Here is a 19,363-nt window from a genome sequence, read left to right on the forward strand (position 1 = left end):
AAAGCAAAACAGTGTCTATAAATTTTTTCTATATTTCTCATCACGTAAAACATAACGATAACTAATGACTTCACTTCAACTTTAATCACAAATATGTCTAGTTTTCCTTTGAGCACGGTGTCACTCTAGTGAGAAATTTCCTTGTCTCGATGAAAAAATTTGTGGTATAGGCCGAGTATCATCGCATAATACAAAGATTTTCATAACAAATCACATTCCAGCCACTAACATATCTTAAGACAACATGAACCAATAAAACCACACTAACAAATCACATCCCACGTGGCAGAAACCAAGAGGTGCACCTTGTTTATCCAAACACCACATATCAAAAGCCACACAAAATACATCCCTCCTCCTCCCCCGACGTATATCATTCAAGTTTGAGTTCATCCCGTACAAAAAAGAGAAAACCATACTCTTAGCTCAAATAAAATACATATACAATCCGGCATTCGAAGCAACTAACTCCGTCTTTGATAAAATGGGATGTGCCTCCTCGAAACGAATAGAGGCAGCAGCCGTAGATTACAAGCCGGCACCAGCCAGCTACGCCGTCTTTGATATCAACTCCGTCCAAGAGCCCTGGCTCGTATTCGACAATACAACGTCGCAGGAGCAGGAGCAGGAGCAGGAGCAGCAGCAAAGCCACGAAAAGCCCGCGCACATGCCCGCCCAAATCCTCGATAAGCTCAACTCGTTCGAAAACGAAGCGGGGGTTGCCGCCCCTTACACATGGGACGAAGTCAGCAAGGCCTTAGAGGACTTGAAGCCCAATATCAAGCCCAAACCCAAGTCCGAGCCCGATACCCAGCCCGAACAGAGCCCATCACCAGCCCAGAACGAACCGGCTAGCAGGAAGCCGCGCAAGAGCGCGTCCTTCCACACGCTCGAAGAGCTCGACGCGAGACACACGGCGAAGCCGACTCCGTTGAAAAAGAGCGAGTCGATGCGGTCCGCGTGGAAGAAACCCGTCCCCGCTGAGCCGGCCCGGTTCGAGTCACGAGCTGACACGGCGGGGACTGAGTCGACGACGACGGTCATAAAGTCGGTGAGGGATAATATGTTTATAATGAGGGACAGGATGGAGAGAGAGAAAGAGGGAAAGTTGGCGGCTTACGATAGGATGATGAAGACCAGGCGGGACCCACTGAGCGAGTACCCGGAGAAGTGCCCGCCGGGCGGGGCGGAATCTGTGGTGGTGTACACGACGTCGTTGAGGGGCGTGCGGCGGACGTTCGAGGACTGCAGTAAGGTGAAGGGGATTATGGAGGGGCACAGGATCGTGTACGACGAGCGTGACGTGGCGCTGCACGGGGAGTTTCTGGGTGAGCTGAAGGGATTGCTGGGTGGGGGGAGTAGTGGCAGTGATGGTAATAACGTGAGCGTACCGAGGGTTTTTGTGAAGGGGAGGTATATTGGGGGAGTGGATGAGATGGTGGAGTTGAATGAGTCGGGCGTATTGGGCAGGATGGTGAAGCTGGCACGTGTGGAGAGGGGGGTGGGGTGGAAAGTGTGCGAGGGGTGTGGTGGGGCCAGGTTTGTGCCGTGTATGGAGTGCGGAGGGAGCTGTAAAGTGGTGGTTGGGGAAAAGAGGGAGAGGTGCCCCAAGTGTAACGAGAATGGACTAGTGCACTGCGTGGCTTGTTGGTCATCGTAGTCCAACTCTCAATGGGAATTTGCGGTGATTGATCCATATGCGATTTCGAGAATTTATGTGGTACTGCCGTAATGTTTGATTGGAAGATATAATTACAGGGATAATTTTGTTGCAGTACTCGTCCGTATGGGGATGTTTATTAGGGTTTTAATTATCTTTTTGCTTCTAATCATGTCTTTTAAGTTTTTAATGGTGTTGAGAAATGTACGGTTTGTCCCAAAATTTATTTGTAAACCATGGCAAAACAGAAAAGGGAAGTGATTTGTAGGTAGATAGATTGAAGAATGTATAGAAAGTTCCAAGTAGAAAAAAAAACTACAAAAATGTATAAAATAAGAGAGGGCCCAACCGGGTTCGAACCGGTGACCTCTTGATCTGCAGTCAAATGCTCTACCACTGAGCTATGGACCCGTATTGTGCTATCTGTTCCAAATATTTGTATTGTTGTCTCTCACGTCGACACATGAAGAGATAAGATAGTGACCAGTGCGACCATGAGCGCCAAAGAAATCTGTAACCTTGTTGCTCATGGGGCATATCTCACTAGCTTTCTTTAGTTTGTGGTTGTTGTTTCTGTCACATCCCGATCCAGGCTCTATCACATCCTGATCTCGACTCCACCGTAGCACAATATTGTTCGCTTTGGGCCCCGACCACGTTTTCACGGTTTTGTTTCTAGAAAATCACACGAGAACTTCACAGTGGATCACCCATCATAGGATTGCTCTCGCGCGAACTCGCTTAACCATCCTGGGATTGCTCTCGCGCGAACTCGCTTAACCATCCTGGGATTGCTCTCGCGCGAACTCGCTTAACTTCGGAGTTCCAATGGAACCCGAAACCAGTGAGCTCCCAAAAAGCATCATACTATATGAGGTTGGCATGTACATATAAAGCATATCACCCCCTCTCCATTGGTCGATATGGGATATTACAATCCACCCTCCTTAGGGGCTCGACGTCCTCTTCGGTACACTCGCACCACACAACAAAGTGGTTCTGATACCATTTTGTCACATCCCAACCGGGACTCCACCACATCCCAGGCTCGACTCCACCGTAGCACTATATTGTCCGCTTTGGGCCCCGACCACGCCCTCACGGTATTGTTTCTAGGAACTCACAAGAGAACTTCCCAGTGGGTCATCCATCCTGGGATTGCTCTCGCACGAACTCGCTTAACTTCGGAGTTCGGATAGAACCCGAAGCCAGTGAGCTCCCAAAAAGCCTCGTGCTATATGAGGTGGGCATGTACATATAAGGCACATCACCCCCTCTCTGTTAGTCGATGTGGGATGTTACAATTTCAATCTATCTGGTCTTTGTGGAAGTTGTTGGAGTCATCTTTCCATCGTTTTTGCAAATTTGGATGACTGAATCTCTATGTTTTCGCGATACTTTGCCAGTGGTAGCTCAAGTAAGGTTGTAGGGTTTCTCTGTTTCTTTGGGGGTTCCATATCATCTTTGTGCTTTCCATGTAATTGGACCTGTTCTTTGGTAATTATGGTTTGCTGGTAATAAATTCACCTTTTGGACAAAAAAAATTAAAAAGAAATACAGACTTCCAATTTGTAGCGATCTGCTCCAAATATCCATGACAAAAATCATAGTCTTGAACGTGAAGTAGTGGGTAAGAATTGAATATGTTAAAAATTACCAATAATAATTGATATGATTCGATGATAATTAACAAGTGACTAAGATAAAGTTTTCTTTAATGACCGACTCTTGTAATATAATGTTTAATAAAGCATTTTATTCAATAAAAAATAACCACCTCGATCTCGTGACAATCAAACATTCTGGAGGGTCAACTTCAGCCCACCCCTTTGGACTCTGGAATTTGGATTATCAACTATCAAGATTATTCAAGCCAATTCAATCGTTTCTGTCACGTTTTGGGGTCAATATTTATGCGTTTTCAGAGCAGAGAGTAGAGAGCCAGTCAATATTTCATGAATTAAGGGCCAAAAAATTCTTAACTAACCATTTTTTTATTTCAGTTGTTGTTACAGTAACGTTAACGTTACCGACTAAAAAAAAGTAAGGAAACGAATAGAGAAAGTGGAAAAAATGGGGAGAGAAAACCAGCCCTTTTGAGATGCAGATTGCCTAACTAGCAACCACCCGTTACGTTTTTCTTGTCAATCTTTTATTACAAGTAATCCATTAATGGGAGAACGACTTTTTCTAACTCAGTCACAAATGTTTTTTTTTTCAATCTTTTATTACAAGCAATCCATTAATGGGAGAACGACTTTTTTTGACTCAGTCACAAGATGAGCGACACACATATACTTTTTTATGCACAACCAGTAATAGGTCTTCTTCGTAAATGTGTTAGTACTTGGTCATATGAGAGAATTGTCAAACTAAATCATGATGATGAGAGGGATACAAACACTTGTTTATACACAACTGGTAATAGATAGTCGTCTTCATTGATTGTGTTGCATACTTAGGTCATACGAAAGAATCGTCGTGAAACCATAGATATATTTTCCGTTTACACAGGCCCGCGGTAAGTTCCACATAATCTAGCGTCCCTAATAACCATCATCAGTAGTCCCTGACGCGTCAATAATAGTGCCAGATAGTCGACTTCCAAGGCGCCGGTGAACGGAGGTCACAACTATAACGGTCTCTAACCATATATTTTGATCTTGTTCACAAAAAGAAGGCGGCTTAAGGATTAAACAATGCAGCAACACAAGTATTTTGATAATCCAAGTTCTTTGCATCCGCCATATATTATCGTAATCTTAGACACCTCATATTCCATAATAAATATTCGGTTCTCATCCTCTGTACTTATACATTACAAAAGACAAGAAGAACAAAAAAGCCAAAAGCATAACATTATATATAGGCTTTCTTGCAAACATAGGATTATACATGTTTACATATTATACACTACCTATATATATATATATATATATATATATATATATATATTCACCGTCTTCTGATTGATTCTTCTCATACTCTTCTCAGATTCTCGACGCACCATATAGATATATATATATATGTGTATATATATGTAATTGGTGCCAAGTAAGCCCTATGTTCTCTCTCTTCACTAATTAGTATCTTGTATGTTCTGTACGGCCTCTATTTTGTTGCTATTCAAGGGTTTTGGTCTGCAAATATATCTAACAGAGACAGTGCCTGCAAAATTGTACAAACATTCATTAATACATAGAACTCCCTGTATAATCCGACGACAGTGAATGTGCAGCATTCTACAGTCGGACGAAGTGTTACTAATCCAGACACGTGTACAAAAGTGCAAAACGTAAAATTTGTTGTCATGAATTAGTAACACCAGTGCTATGATCACACTAATGTGCCAAGAGCGTAGTGAGCTTTGGTCATGTGGGCATTACCTCAGGTACGCTAAGCTCAAGTCGGAATTTAGGGCCATCGTAGTGGTGAAGAATTGGCCTGAATGAGTCCTCTTCAAGTGGCTCACAGACTTTACGAGTAAAAACTCGAACCTGAGCCGGGAAACGTGACTCGCCGGGACACTTCTTGTCCTCCCAGGCCGATGGATCAAAGTTGGTACCTCCAAAACTTGCAGCCTAAGCATTCATTCACACACAAGAAAGGTTGTTAGGTTTTAGAAATATTAGGTAAACTACCAGTTGGTATTTTTTCCAAATAAACAATACCCCTAGAAGTTTGGCCAAAAGTTGAATAGAACAAGTAAATTCCACTCCTACTACTTCAAAAATAAAATATAATAATATAAAGTCTAATGGTCAGATCAAGATGGGGAGGAACACAAACCTCAAAAATTCCATGGAGTTGATGGGTAGAGTAGTTGTAGAGGAAAAGGGGCAACCCCGGAGTTATCGCCCTCACTGAATCACGATAACGTGGAGGCAAACCTGCAAAATCACAATATTTAATATCAATTAATCAAATTAACAACTCAATCCTACCAACAAAACTAAAAACAAATGCAGACGAAGATTTATCATGGTAAAAGATAATAATACCTATGCAGTTTAGTACGAGTTTAATTTTCATCGAGTCGTTCCTCTTCATTTTTAAGAATTTAACCCAGTCCACATACATAAGTGCTTAAAAAAAAACCCTTTCAAGCCCCAAAAAAACTTTATTTTTATTTTTATTTTTATCACTTAATTCTTCAAGTATTTCTCACTACTGAGATATGTTCCGACTAACTGATAATCTAAACCATCCTAATTTATAAAAAACATTCGACCTATGTGCAAAATATGGTCAGCTGTCCTGGCTAACCCTAGCTAACACCAATTTTTGGATACAAACCCTAACTAATAATAATTTAGAAAATAAAAAAATACTGGGAGAAATAATAAAAGAACACCAAATATTTGTTATGCTACAAAGAAAAATTAATTGGAAGAAAAAAATGATGGAAGGGCATACCGAAAAGCTGCCTCTTGAGATTCTCTTGCATGGTATCATTGTTGCAGACAAAGATATATCCACCAATGGTTTCATTTCTCGGCAGAGACTCGGCCGGCGGAAGCGTCTTAAACCTCTTATCCACGCTACTCTTTCCATCCTTGTTATTATCATCGCCGCCGCTGCCGGATTTCTTCTTGCCGGGATTGCTGTTATTGTTGTTCTTCTTCCCAATTTTCCCCCCATGCATCTGATCATCCTCGTGAGCCTTGTTCTTGTAAGGCTTCAAGTTCATAGCATTGTTGTTGTTGTTGTTGTTATTGTTGTGAATTGCAGGCTTGGAGTAAATCCCCTTGTTGAAACCGCCATTGAGACCAACGGTGGTATTCTGCGACACGGCGGCGCCGCCGAGTTTCCACCCGTCGTTAAAACCGTTGTTGAAGTCCGAAGCTTTTGGCTTGAAGCTGTTCCACCTGTTGTCGTTGAATCCACTGTTCAATTCGGAAGCTTTCGGCTTGAAGCTGTTCCAGCCGTCGTTGGAACTGCCGTTCGCGTCGGAAAACGCGGCTTTCGGCTTCAGATTATCGACCCACGAGTCGTTGAACCCGTTGAAATCGGACCCCTTCGGGGTCAAATTAACGATCGGACTCACTTCGCCACCGACCTTTATATCGAAATTCCTCCTCTCATCGGGCCTCTTGCTGTACGAATTGCTCCAAATCGAATCGTTGATGTTCAGATTTGCGAAATTGGAACCTTGAACTCGAAGCTGGTCGCTGAACTGCCAAAACGACTGGTTGTTGTTCTCCATTTTTGTATCAATATTCGATTGAAAAACTACAAATCGCGATCTGGGTTTTTGAGAGAACTGAAAAATATGATCTGGGCTTCTGAAAGATTTGTATTTTATGCAGAGTGCGTGGAGAATCAGAAGACTGAGTAGATAGAACAACAGAGAAAAAAACAGGGGAGGTGAGAAACTATGAGAGGAGAAGTGAGGAGTGGATGGTTAAATAAAGGGGATAACTCATTTACTATTTGGATCGTGAGAGGAGGAAATTTCTGGGAAAGGGACAAAAGGGGTTTGAAGATTGCTAAGATTGCGTGTTCATTTGTCAAAAGGAAGAAATATACAAAGATTTTTTTTTTTTTGTTAACTTTTTTGGAGGGAAATTGGAAGAAAATACTAAAAAAAAAAAAAATTCTTGAGATTATTAAGTTTGAGCTAAAAAGGAGGGATGGATGATGATGTGATGACAGCATAAACGCGTCGAGACGTGGGAGGTGAGGTGGCAGATGGAGAAGAGGAGAGAGAAAGTGAGGAGTGAGAGAGAAGAGGAGAGAGAGGGGTAGTTGTTTGAGAGTGGAGGGGGTCGGATTTGGTGGCGGTTTCTAGAAGGTGTAGGAGGTTCGGTGGAGGTTGGGGAGGGTTCACACTTATGAAGTTGTAATTTTTGCTTAGGAGCTAAGACTTGTCAAAAGGGAAAATAGACAAGTATGTATGTGACTTGGCCAAGAGGCTTACACGTCTAAGTCAAGTCTCTACACGTGAAGGGTTTCAATTTGAGCTAATGTATGGTGCATTGTCATCCCACACCATATTCTTACTATGTGTATTATATACTTATTTTGAATTTTTTATAGGAGTAAATTGTAGTAATGGTTTCTTAATTTTAATCAAATTAGAGCAATGGTCCCTTAACTAAAAATCCATTACCATTGGTTCCTCAACTTATTAAAATGTGTAGTTATAATCATTTTCATCAATTTCGTCAAAATTTTGTCAAACTAAGTTATGTTGGAATGACCATTTATACAATTAGGGTCCCTCAACTCATTAAATTGTGTAATTATGGTCATTTTCGTCAACTACGTCAAAATTTTTGTCAAAACAAGTTATGTTGGAATGACCATTGCTACAATTGGGTTAAAGGTAAGGGACCATTTCTCCAGTTGAATTAAAGTTGAGGGACTAATGGTAATAAATTTTTAGTTGAGAGACTATTACTCCAATTGAATTAAAGTTAAGGATCATAGATACAATTTACTCTTTTTTATAGTATAGAATTGTCGAAGTTTTTTAACGATTGGTTCTTTAGTCAAATGTATAAAAATAAAAAGTCCAACGGTTTAAAAGTTCTGAACATATCTACTTGGAAGAACCTTCCAATTTTTATACTTCCCTAATGAATATTTATAGTTCATTTACCATTCACCAAATTAAGAGCATCCACTTTACATATATTAGAGGTTTAGTGATTTCAACGTATTTTATTAAGAACAAATCCTACTACTTTTATGGTAAAACTGATTGCAAAAGAGAAAAACCGACCTATTAAAGTTACTTTTCGGGGAGATTCATTTGATATTAAAAAACTGCTCAGCAACAATCCAACAACTCAAGTATTCTTTGTTTTGAGAGGAAAAAAAAAAAAAAACTAATGAAAATAACTTGAAAACTTTGAGTTTTAACGATAAGAATAAAATAAAGAATAAAATAAATAGTACCATAATTAACTTTTTAGTGTAAAAATATGATTTTTCATTAAAATATACAGTATCAAAAACTTTTCGATAAATTTCTAACAAAAAAAATGAAATGGAAAGAGAGGAGAATCGAGATGAGACCGTGTGGGCCTGGAGTGTGGGTCTTGTGACCCAGATTAGGGTCATGATTCTGTCTAAAGCTAATTAGTGAAAAAGGCCACTACTCCACAATTACTAAGTCGGTCAGCCTTCTTTTAAAAAAGAAAATTAATTAATTTTAAATGAAAAAAAGAATTTTTTTTTTAAAAAAAAAAAAAAGGAGGATCGTAAATACGTGTCCAAATTGGCAAATAATTAAACTCAAATTAGGTGACATTAGTATAACAACATTCACCCAGAATATCTATAGTTTGATGGGCATACGAAGTCCGATGATCCTCGTCAGTCGTCACTTCACACGAGCCTTTGATTAGCAACCGAATATTCTTGCGTTATTTTTTTTTCTAACATTTCTTGCTAGATAAAATGTCTTAAACTTTAGTTTATACACACACAATATATTTTTTTATAAAAATTAATAGATAAAATTTTGTCGACCATGTAACATCTAACATCCTACTTTTTCAAGCTTCAAATTATTAATATCATGACATTTTTTTGTATAGAATGTCCGTTCTTTATTAATAAATGTACGCACAATTGATGTTGTATTAGTATTTCAATGTGCATGTATGCATAATAAGTTGATATGTTTTGTTGGCTACTAATGATGATATGGATACATTGTCGATGACACATTCAGAGTCCGTCCTTCTTTAAAAAACGACTTACTTTAATTTATAAAGCCCATAGATCATGGTTTTTCCTAAGTTATCTCTAATACAAACATAAATAAGATTTGGGATAAAAAGAATTAGGTTTCTTCTCCTTAATAGGTCTCTACTCACAAATTAGTCATAATTAGGATAGCAACTTACATAAAAGGAATTCGCTGCCACAATGAATGGCGTTCCGATCCAAGAAGGTATTGTCATGTGAATAAAAGTCACATATAACAATACATTATTGAACTAGGAACGTCACATAACAATAAATTTGTATTTCAATAAATCGTTTTCCGCATTTAGGGTTAAAATTTTGAGTTTGGAGATGGCCTTATGTTTTTTAACCTATAAATATGGAGACCTACGCAATGACCCACCAATAAGATTGCATATGGTGATGTGTCCTTTCTTTTTGGTTGAAGTTTTGATGATGATGGTAACAGATGTTTTTATCAACTAAACTAAGAAGTCGGTAGATAAAAACAAAGTAGTGAAATAGTAGCTGATCCAACCGCCAACAACATTCTGGCCCTTAATTTTGGTCCAAAATCTGCATATGTGGAAAAAACATGGGTCCAGTGATATTTTTATTTGGATATGCATTAGACCGGGCTCGGCTCAGTGAAGTCGACCTAGGGTCCGCTCGAAAAGAAAAAAAAGTAAAAAGTAAATTACACAAAAATACCTTAATTATAGATAGCACCACAATCTTATTAATCATGTTTTAAACATAACAATGTTATACCTCTTCTTATGAATTTATCGTAATGTCAAACATTTGTTAAATATTTTGTTAATTTGATTTTTAAATGATAGGCACGAGACCCACACTCCTCTCAACTGAATTAAAATTTGATTAAATATTAATAATTTAATAATTATTTTTCTTCTTTTTCTCCTGTAAAAGATAAATTTCTCATTGTGACGGAAACATAATGGTATACCATGTGTATTTATGTAAGTAGTAAGAAATTTTATTTTTTAAATTATTAATATTTTAATACATATATCTCACTATTTATATAGTAACACGTGGTGTAACGTGTGCCGATCACACTGAGATTTTGTCCACCGATTCCCCCGTGGCGGCAACAAAGAGTCCCAAAGCATCTTCATTTCCCTTCAATTCCCCTTGTCTTTTCCTCTCAAGGAAAATGAAGAAAAAACAAAGGATCGGGAAATGCCCAACCCGCCACTGCTTCTCCACACCTCTATCGACAGTACGCAATCAAACAACCCAACCCTTAATAGGGGGCGTTGTTTTGGTGGCTGAGTTCTTTTTGTTTGGACGGTGGGGAGGAAGACGATCTGGGCTCGCTCTAGCGGCGCGTGATGATCTGAGTGGCTGAGAATCCATGGCTGGGTTTGGAATCGATAAGAGAGCTGCGGCTAAGGTTTGGGTTACTAAAATGAAATGTAGATATGAAGGCATGGCTAGGGTCTGAGATGGGGTGAATGAGAGGAGATGATGGCTGGATGAAGGTTCGGGAGAGTTAAGGAGCGGTGTTTTCTATGGAGTGTTACGAGGAGGCTGTGGGAGAGAGTTCTAAGGCCATCTCCAACCGAAGGCTGGCCAGATGGCTCGTTTGAGCCCTCTGGTCCTCCAAGATTCCCCAAGATATTAATATTTTAATAAACAGTACAGGACCATATTTGCCTCCGTCTCCAACCGAGGGCCAGAGGGCCAAAGGGCTCGTTTTAGCCCTGTCACAAAAAACCTTCTCCAACCGAGGGCCAAAGGGCCATAGGGCCAAACATAATTTATTATTTAAATTTAAAAACTACAACAACTTAAATTTAAAAACAACAACTTATATTTAAACACTACAAATTAAATTTAAAAACAACATTAACTTAAATTTAAAAATTACAACGACTTAAATTTAATATCCATAATCAATATTATCTTCATCATCCGCCATTGTAGGAGTATAGTCAGAGATAAACAATTGCCGCCGAGCCATAATTTCTTTTTTTTTCCTATCAAAATATGCCTTACTCATTGGAGTGTAATTCAAAGTGTTCCTTTCCATATTCTTATCATCCATCTCTTCTTGTATTTGTTTGGCTCGCTCTTCATGTCTACACTTCCTTTCTTTCGCCTCACGGGCATTTTGCTCCGCCAGTAATCGAAATGAGGCCGCCACTTCATGTTGAGCGGCGTAATCAGCATTTGCCTTGCCCTTTTCCCTCAACCTTCGGGCCTTGTTTCGTCCCATAGGCCTAGGTAAAGAAATTTCGGACGGAGTCGGATTTTCTACCCTTGTTTGTTGAATGGTAGGAGATCCATCTTCATTCATATCTACATATGGGGATGCAGCTTCCAAAGGATCCACTCTATGTTGAGGTGGATCTTCAAATAACACCCACCCTTTACAAATTTCCCAACAACCGTGAAACTGAAAGGGTTTTGAGCTGCCCTCCATATACAATTCCTCCGCTTGGCGTACCTAGAAAATATAATTAAAAAATTTTTAGGAAATTAATTCACGAAATTAATGTAATATAATTAAACATTTAAAATAAACTGTAAAAACACTAACTTCGTCATAGTAATTGGCGCCGCTTTCATGTCTACTTGCTGCTGCTAATAGTGCTTGATGCCATTTATTCAAACTTGGATGAAGATGTTTCTTCCATCTTGAAGAACAACTTTCGTGGTTTGGGGTATTCGGTGGAATGGTGCCTTCGTAGAACTCTAAGTATTTTTTGGACACACGAGTCCAAACACCTTCACTTGTTTGAGAAATCCCCCTCACACTATCTTCTGAGATCCATCTATAAGCCTTGCAAAGAGCTTCATCTTCTTTTCGGGTCCAAGCCCTACCTTTCATTGCAGATGAGGCCATTTTTTTTTGAAAAAAAATGAAGGAAATATTGAAGGAAATATTGCAAATGAAATGAAGAAATATTATAGATGAAGGAAATATTGAAAAATTGAAACAAATATTATAGATGAAGGAAATATTGGAAAATATATTGAAGGAAATATTGAAAAATTGAAACAAATATTATAGATGAAGGAAATATTAGAAAATATATTGAAGGAAATATTGAAGGAAATATTGAGAAATATATTGAAGGAAATATTGAAAAATATTGAAGAAGGAAATATTGCAAATGAAGTGCAGAATTGAAAGAACGTCACCATATTTATAGAAGAAAAAAATGTTTAAAATAAATTTAAAAAAAAAAAAACCAACTGCTAGTTCAACGGCTAGCTGACTCAGCTAGCCGTTACATTCAAAAATATTTCAAACTATTAGTGTCGGTTATAGTAGAACTATTAAAAAAAAAAAAGCTCTTCAATGCTGTCGGTTAAAACCGACAGCAATAGGAAACATTAAAAAAAAAATAGCCAGCCCGGGGCTGGCTGGTTGGCCGAAAGCAGCCAGCCCTCTCCGATCCCGTGGGCCCTCCCAGATTCCAGAGCCCTCTGGCCTAGCCCTCGGTTGGAGACGGTTTTAGGGCTATTTTCGGCCCTCTGGCTCTCTGGACCCTTCGGTTGGAGATGGCCTAAGGTGAGGTGAGCTGGGGTTGCCGAGGAATGAAGGAGAAGAAGAATAATTTAATTTCTTGTTCATGTGGCACAAAAATGTGGGTCTCTGACAAGTTATCACTTTACATCTAAATTAACAGAAAATTTAACAGATGTGTATCATTTTACAAACTCATATGATGAGGTAAGATATTACGTTTAAAATATGAGGTATGACATTACAATGTTTAAAATATAAGGTATGAGATTATGGTGCGATATATAATTGAGTTAGTTTTGTGTAATTTATTCCCCAAAATAAAAAGAAGGAATTAAGCCCAAAAAAAAAACATATGGCTTCGCCCGGGTTCGAACCGGAGACCTTCAGTGTGTTAGACTGACGTGATAACCAGCTACACCACGAAACCGTTGGTACCAAGTTGCCTAATACTCGTATATAACTGACATTGTTAGCAGAGAGGTCACTCCATCCGCCTGAGACAGTTTGCGCTTGTTGGTATTGTCCATGATAAATTGAGTAATTCATCCTTTTGTTTTAAAATAATGGACGACTGGTGGCGAACTACGGGTTATCTACCCTTTCATAGAATATTATGTGACAAATGCAAAGAAATAAGAAAGTAAAATATCAATGTCACATTTCATATACATGTAGAATTTGTGTCTACGTGCAATCTCACCTGGGATCATTTTATAAGATCAATATATAATTAGTTATGACGCTTGCTGTAACAATACTTTTCTTCTAATTAAAACCTTTAGTGACATATTTACTTATTAGGAATAAGAAAATATGAATATCATTTGTAATTTTCTGACAAATCTATCATTTACTAACACACAAGAAATGAACAAATTAGTACATCTCATGTTGAAAATGTGTTCTATTCCACGTTGACAAAGTATCATTACCAAGGGGATATGTGGGAAACAAATTTCAAACAAGCATAGAAATACTAGGATGCTTGCAACCAAGAAGGAGAAGAACACATGTTTGACCTTGCCACACCAACGTGGTGTCAAGGGCTCTCTGATGTCTGAGTGTGACTTAGAGCTCAAGTTTCTTGGAACATTTACCTGTTATGATTGACTGCCAAATTCTTATATAGTGACAAGTCTAAACTTGAAAATGATTCAATATGACACGCTTGTCGTCCTATAATTGGCTAAATTAGGACCCGTTATCCCGTCCATTAAGTCATTTAGCCAATTGACGGTAGCAATCTTGAAACAAGCGTCATTAAGGGGTCTCATTTACTGAAGCCTCTTAATCACATTGGGATGTCATGGCCTATGATTGGCCACGATTACAAAAATTGTTCTCGTGTTACTGGTCATGCGAGATCATTCCTTATCCAGCTCTGATGGGCTTAATCCCCACGCCTTGCTACTTAGTAGGTTTTGAAGAAGATTTTGGGCTTTGGCAAACATTGAGCGGAAACAAATGACAAATGGACAATGTGCACAGCAATCAGCTAGCAGGCAACAAAACATCGTAATAAACTACCGCGGGAACAGGTAAGCATTGAAGAGCAAGGCATCCAAAACCGCAACAACAATTCTTCGTTTTCTTAGGTATTTGCATTGAATAAGTTGAACCCCAAGTGGTTGTTTGTGGTAGCTAAGCTGCTGCGAAGAAACAAAAATGAAACCAAAACCGAAAGCAATCCAAGGACTTCTAAAACTTTGTTCACTAAACCAATTCGATCGGTGGCGGATTTTCCAACCATATTATTTAAAGCCAAAACAAAACAAAACAAAACCCTCTCTTTGTTACCTCCTTCAAGTCTCTCTCTCTCCTCTTCCTCTCTCTCTCTCTCTCTGAGTTACCTTTTATCTATTAAACCCTCTTCTTGTTTTGGATAAATAGTTAGAGAGAGGAGAGAGGAGAGAGAGAGAGAAGAAATCATGGCTGGTATTGCTGGTCCTTGTTATTCTGGTGTGCTGTTTAGATCAAGAGAAGCTGGGAGCATTGATGGAGCGTCCATGGCACAGTTTGATGGGCTTAGGCAAGTGGAGACCATGCATATGCCTGTAAATGGTAACATGTCAAATGGCTTGAGTTTTACCTCAGGTAAATGAGCTCTCTTTCTTCTGTTATTGTCAATTTTCCATTTTTTCCCCTTCTGTTCTTATGATGCAACTGCATTATTGTTAATATAAGTGATGGAGATTAGAAATGATATTAAACGAAGTTAGGTTCCACTATAAAATCAATTAGCGGGTAAGTAGGGACGACTATTTTCAAGGGAAGGGCCAAGTATTTTCCTTCCAAATGAAGAAATAAGTCTAGAGCTGACTATATGTGTCTGTGACACCTTTCCTAGAGGTAGTGAGGCTTGAGATGCAACCATGGTTGGATAAATATGCTAAATTGGTCCATCTTTCTGGTAATTGTTCTGTTGCTACTACTATAAATATTTTCTTGAGAGATGTCAGTCTGGTCAATCTGAAGTTCTGAACTGTTGATCAAATACGTTTTTGTTCGAGATTGAGGCCTATACTCCAATCTGACTACATAACACGCGAGATATATTGCAAAAGAATTTACTTATCAAGTCATTCAATTAATTCGAATTCTCATCTTTGCATTGTGTGGCATTTGTATCGGTTTGATACTTTGGTCGAGTAATCGGAGAAGTGATTTTTCTCAATTGGGTGTCCAGTTCTAATCTAGTTCTTCATTCTCAGCACCAAAATGCAGGACAATCAAGGCCATGGCATCTTCAACTGTTTCTGCTCCCAAAAGAGAAACAGATCCCAAGAAACGAACTGTAATAACAGGGATGGGTCTTGTCTCAGTTTTCGGAAGTGACATTGACACATTCTACAACAGACTCCTCGAGGGAGAGAGTGGGATTACTCTAATAGACAGATTTGATGCTTCAACCTTCTCAGTTCGGTTTGCTGGACAGATACGTGATTTCTCCTCTAAAGGCTACATTGATGGGAAGAATGATCGCCGTCTTGATGATTGCTGGAGATATGGTATTGTTGCTGGCAAAAAGGCCCTTGAAGATGCCAATCTTGGACCTGAAGTTCTCCCAACTGTCAGTCACATTCTACTTGCTCCAAAATGCATTTCAGGGTTTCTCCCTTATGTCATCGAGCGCTTATATAATTCATTTTTTCATGTTTAACAGATGGACAGAACCAGGATTGGAGTGATCGTGGGAACTGGAATGGGAGGCTTAACAGCTTTCAGCGCCGGAGTTGAATCTCTTATTCAAAAGGGATTCAAAAAGATTAGCCCATTTTTCATTCCTTACTCCATCACCAACATGGGATCAGCATTGTTAGCAATCGACACAGGCTTAATGGGACCCAATTACTCCATCTCCACTGCTTGTGCCACAGCGAACTACTGCTTTTACGCGGCTGCAAATCACATTAGAAGAGGTGAAGCAGATATCATGGTAGTTGGTGGGACTGAGGCTGCAGTCATGCCTACTGGTGTTGGTGGGTTTATTGCTTGCCGGGCTTTGTCTCAGAGAAACGATGAACCTCACAGAGCTTCCAGACCATGGGACAAAAATCGTGATGGTTTCGTTATGGGAGAAGGCGCTGGTGTACTGGTAATTGAAAAAATCATATGTCATTCTTCTGTGTGGCTTAACATATGACTACATTGTGTATTTGATGCATATATCCTGGATCTTACCGAATATTTTTTTGTTTCGTTGTGTAAAGGTCATGGAGAGCTTGGAGAGTGCATTGAAAAGAGGAGCACCGATAATTGCAGAGTACTTGGGAGGTGCTGTGACGTGCGATGCTCATCACATGACTGATCCTAGGTCAGATGGTCTTGGTGTATCGTCTTGCATAACCAAGAGTTTAGAAGATGCTGGAGTTTCCCCTGAAGAGGTAAGAGCATTTGTTGTTTTCCGAAACTAAGGAAATTTTTATTTGCCAATTGATTTATCTACGGCCAATCGAGATTCTTATTTTTTGTTGACAAATTTATGATTCACAGGTGAACTATGTGAATGCTCATGCAACATCTACACTAGCAGGGGATTTGGCTGAGTTTAATGCTATCAAAAAGGTCTTCAAGAACACGTCCGAGATGAAGATCAACGGCACCAAGGCAAGAAACCTGAATCCCATAAACATATTTACTCTCAAACAAATGATTTAGTAACTCAGTGTGCATACTATTTCGCATTTAAAATCCGGCAAGACGGATTATTTTCATATTACACTCATCACATGAAAACAGCTCATTCTAATTATCCTTTTCTTTTATCGTGTTTCAGTCGATGATTGGACACGGTCTTGGAGCTGCCGGTGGATTGGAAGCCATTGCAACCATTAAAGCAATCAACACTGGCTGGCTCCATCCTACAATTAATCAAGATGTATTACTTTTTCCCCTCTACATTCACTTTCCCCTGCTTTTGCTTCAACTTTTTCATGTCAAATTATGCTCTTTTAATTCAATACTTGCTAATACTTGTGGTTCGTAGGACTTGGAGCCTGCTGTTACAATTGACACTGTCCCGAATGTGAAGAAGCAACATGAGGTTAACGTTGGTAAGTGCTTTTACACACTCTCATAAAAAGGCCAAAATATAGTATCTGAGTTCCTTGTATTACAAGATCCTTAGCTTCGTTTGGCTAATCAAAAGATTTCCCACTTGCAGCTATTTCAAACTCATTCGGCTTTGGCGGACACAACTCTGTGGTTGTCTTTGCCCCTTTCAGTCCCTAAATGACATTCAAGCCATGCAGAAAAGAAGTATCTTCCCTCACTATTATTTTGCTATTTAGAACCATTGATTCGGTGATGTTTCCATTTCTCTGAAGCATACAAGATGAGTATCAGAATCAAGTGCACTGTGAGGAGTCCTCAAGCTCACATAGCCCTTTTTCAACGTGTGCAAACAGTCGAATTTAGTGTGAGAATCAAGTGCACTGTCACGCGCATGAGATGGATGGATTTAGGGTTTCTACATTTTTTTTCCATCACATAGCCCGTCTTCACGCTCATGAGATGGATTTAGGGTTTCTACATTTTTTTTTCCATTGAATAAAACATGAAATCAACTTTTTCTTTTTTTTGTTCTTGTCCCACAGTGTCCTGTTTTCTGATTTTCTGTTTGTAATTTAAGTGAATTTTGTATGGAAGAGTTCAAAACATTGACCCAATAAGGGCTTGAATAAAATTCCTTTCACCTTGTTCTTTGTCCAAGTTAATTGCCATCGTTTAACCAATTTGAATATAACTAATATGTATTAGGAACTAACATTCTGCTAAGCTCCACAAATTAAATATGACCATTATATAAACGATCTTAGCAACAATTAGGGAACTAAACCAATGGAAGATATTGTAGCTTTTCCTCTAAGAAATTGTTTTCTGGACAATTTTCTGTGAGAAATTAAGAATAAGACCGATAATCCTTCATCAAAGTATGTGGCAGATTTAAGATTAATCTCCAACAATGAGGATTAAATAATTGTTCAGGTTTTAATGAAAAGTCACCTGGAAGTGCTGTGTAGTCAGCCGGAGTAACCATCTTCTTATTTGCCCCAGGCACCAGAGTCGTAGTAGCAGCAGATACTTGAGTAGGCTGCAGAGGAGGAGGGAGCAATGAGCTGCGGCTGATGAGGAGCTCCATTTATCGTAACAAAAAGAACATTGGTAGTATGTTAGAGAACTGCCCAAAAGCTTAACCTCTATTAGGAAATGAGTCAACAGTTATTAAATTAACACTCTCCCTCGCATGGAGCCCCCGTGATCTACATGGAGAGACAATCGGACAAATGCATGGCAAGTTGGAACAACTGCAGCAGCCTAAGGTAAGTGGTTGAAAATATGTGGGGGATAGGATTCGGGGTTCCTCTTTGAACCAGAGCTCTGATACCAAGTTAGAAAATCACCGTCTCAAAAGTTTAAGATATTAGAGAATGAGCTAACAATATATATCAAGCTAGCGTAATAGCTAGTGGTCGAAGGATCAAGGGTTGTCAATTGTTCTTTATAACTATCAGTTGTTGTATACCCCAGAAAGAAATTAAATCTCAAGTCCTGCTATCATCGCCTTAGAAGTGGTGTAATGCTGAAGGGACTCTGGAATGGATGTCCGATGGGAGCACAATACGAGGTCGTTACCGTATCACAGAAGGAAATTAAATCTCAAGTCCAGCTATCATATCAGTACCGCACTGTAGTGATGTCATGTGTTATGCCCTAATTCCAATATGATGCTATGACGTGACATGCAAGGGAATAAGAGAGGAGGATCCGTGCATCAATCACAACAAACTGATCGTGATTTGACTGACCTAAGCTTTCGGCTTTGAGTGCTGAGAAGAACTAGGGTTTTGGCAATTATTCAACATCCTCTGGCTAGCACAAAACCTAGAAGATCTTGCAGCAGGTTTACCAAATGGACCTAAATGCATAGTGATTAGTGAGTGTAAGAAAGCCATCTCAAGAAGGCATATATTTTATTCAACTAAAGCTGTCATCTACATTCAACCAAAATACATTCA

At 39.2% G+C, this 19,363-nt stretch overlaps 4 protein-coding genes and 2 non-coding genes across 6 annotated transcripts; 2 read left to right on the forward strand and 4 right to left on the reverse strand.

Annotated features, from left to right (window-relative positions):
* The first annotated feature begins 270 nt into the window (after window positions 1–270).
* On the forward strand, window positions 271–1,912 carry LOC126625058 (uncharacterized protein At3g28850). Its single transcript, XM_050294130.1, has one exon. The coding sequence runs from the start codon at window positions 485–487 to the stop codon at window positions 1,658–1,660; it is 1,176 nt and encodes a 391-aa protein (XP_050150087.1). The 5' UTR covers window positions 271–484; the 3' UTR covers window positions 1,661–1,912.
* An 87-nt stretch (window positions 1,913–1,999) lies between these two features.
* TRNAC-GCA (transfer RNA cysteine (anticodon GCA)) lies at window positions 2,000–2,071 on the reverse strand. Its single transcript has one exon. It is a non-coding gene; the product is annotated as a tRNA-Cys (tRNA).
* A 2,305-nt stretch (window positions 2,072–4,376) lies between these two features.
* On the reverse strand, window positions 4,377–7,109 carry LOC126625059 (DCD domain-containing protein NRP-B-like). Its single transcript, XM_050294131.1, has 4 exons — window positions 6,077–7,109; window positions 5,450–5,550; window positions 5,047–5,241; window positions 4,377–4,828 (listed from the first exon to the last, which is right to left on the reverse strand). The coding sequence occupies exons 1-4, from the start codon at window positions 6,864–6,866 to the stop codon at window positions 4,787–4,789; spliced, it is 1,128 nt and encodes a 375-aa protein (XP_050150088.1). The 5' UTR covers window positions 6,867–7,109; the 3' UTR covers window positions 4,377–4,786.
* Window positions 7,110–11,113: 4,004 nt separating this feature from the next.
* On the reverse strand, window positions 11,114–12,266 carry LOC126625061 (uncharacterized). Its single transcript, XM_050294133.1, has 2 exons — window positions 11,910–12,266; window positions 11,114–11,816 (listed from the first exon to the last, which is right to left on the reverse strand). The coding sequence occupies exons 1-2, from the start codon at window positions 12,213–12,215 to the stop codon at window positions 11,250–11,252; spliced, it is 873 nt and encodes a 290-aa protein (XP_050150090.1). The 5' UTR covers window positions 12,216–12,266; the 3' UTR covers window positions 11,114–11,249.
* Window positions 12,267–13,198: 932 nt separating this feature from the next.
* Window positions 13,199–13,272, reverse strand: TRNAV-AAC (transfer RNA valine (anticodon AAC)). The gene has a single exon. It is a non-coding gene; the product is annotated as a tRNA-Val (tRNA).
* A 1,243-nt stretch (window positions 13,273–14,515) lies between these two features.
* On the forward strand, window positions 14,516–18,043 carry LOC126624998 (3-oxoacyl-[acyl-carrier-protein] synthase I, chloroplastic-like). The gene is made up of 8 exons (XM_050294068.1): window positions 14,516–14,939; window positions 15,557–15,915; window positions 16,009–16,440; window positions 16,556–16,729; window positions 16,839–16,952; window positions 17,122–17,223; window positions 17,332–17,398; window positions 17,509–18,043. The coding sequence occupies exons 1-8, from the start codon at window positions 14,774–14,776 to the stop codon at window positions 17,574–17,576; spliced, it is 1,482 nt and encodes a 493-aa protein (XP_050150025.1). The 5' UTR covers window positions 14,516–14,773; the 3' UTR covers window positions 17,577–18,043.
* The last annotated feature ends 1,320 nt before the right edge of the window (window positions 18,044–19,363 follow it).

This window comes from Malus sylvestris, chromosome 6 (assembly GCF_916048215.2).
Source record: "Malus sylvestris chromosome 6, drMalSylv7.2, whole genome shotgun sequence".
NCBI lineage: Eukaryota > Viridiplantae > Streptophyta > Magnoliopsida > Rosales > Rosaceae > Malus > Malus sylvestris.

Coding starts and splice junctions, on each gene's coding strand:
- LOC126624998 (XM_050294068.1), top strand. CDS start 14,774: ATGGCTGGTATTGCTGGTCCTTGTTATTCTGGTGTGCTGTTTAGATCA. Junction 16,730..16,838: donor CTGGAGTTTCCCCTGAAGAG/GTAAGAGCATTT, acceptor TATGATTCACAG/GTGAACTATGTGAATGCTCA. Junction 17,399..17,508: donor GCAACATGAGGTTAACGTTG/GTAAGTGCTTTT, acceptor TCCCACTTGCAG/CTATTTCAAACTCATTCGGC.
- LOC126625059 (XM_050294131.1), bottom strand. CDS start 6,866: ATGGAGAACAACAACCAGTCGTTTTGGCAGTTCAGCGACCAGCTTCGA. Junction 5,551..6,076: donor TCTCAAGAGGCAGCTTTTCG/GTATGCCCTTCC, acceptor GTGATTTTGCAG/GTTTGCCTCCACGTTATCGT. Junction 4,829..5,046: donor TTGAGCTTAGCGTACCTGAG/GTAATGCCCACA, acceptor ACAATTTTGCAG/GCACTGTCTCTGTTAGATAT.
- LOC126625058 (XM_050294130.1), top strand. CDS start 485: ATGGGATGTGCCTCCTCGAAACGAATAGAGGCAGCAGCCGTAGATTAC.
- LOC126625061 (XM_050294133.1), bottom strand. CDS start 12,215: ATGGCCTCATCTGCAATGAAAGGTAGGGCTTGGACCCGAAAAGAAGAT. Junction 11,817..11,909: donor GCGCCAATTACTATGACGAA/GTTAGTGTTTTT, acceptor TATATTTTCTAG/GTACGCCAAGCGGAGGAATT.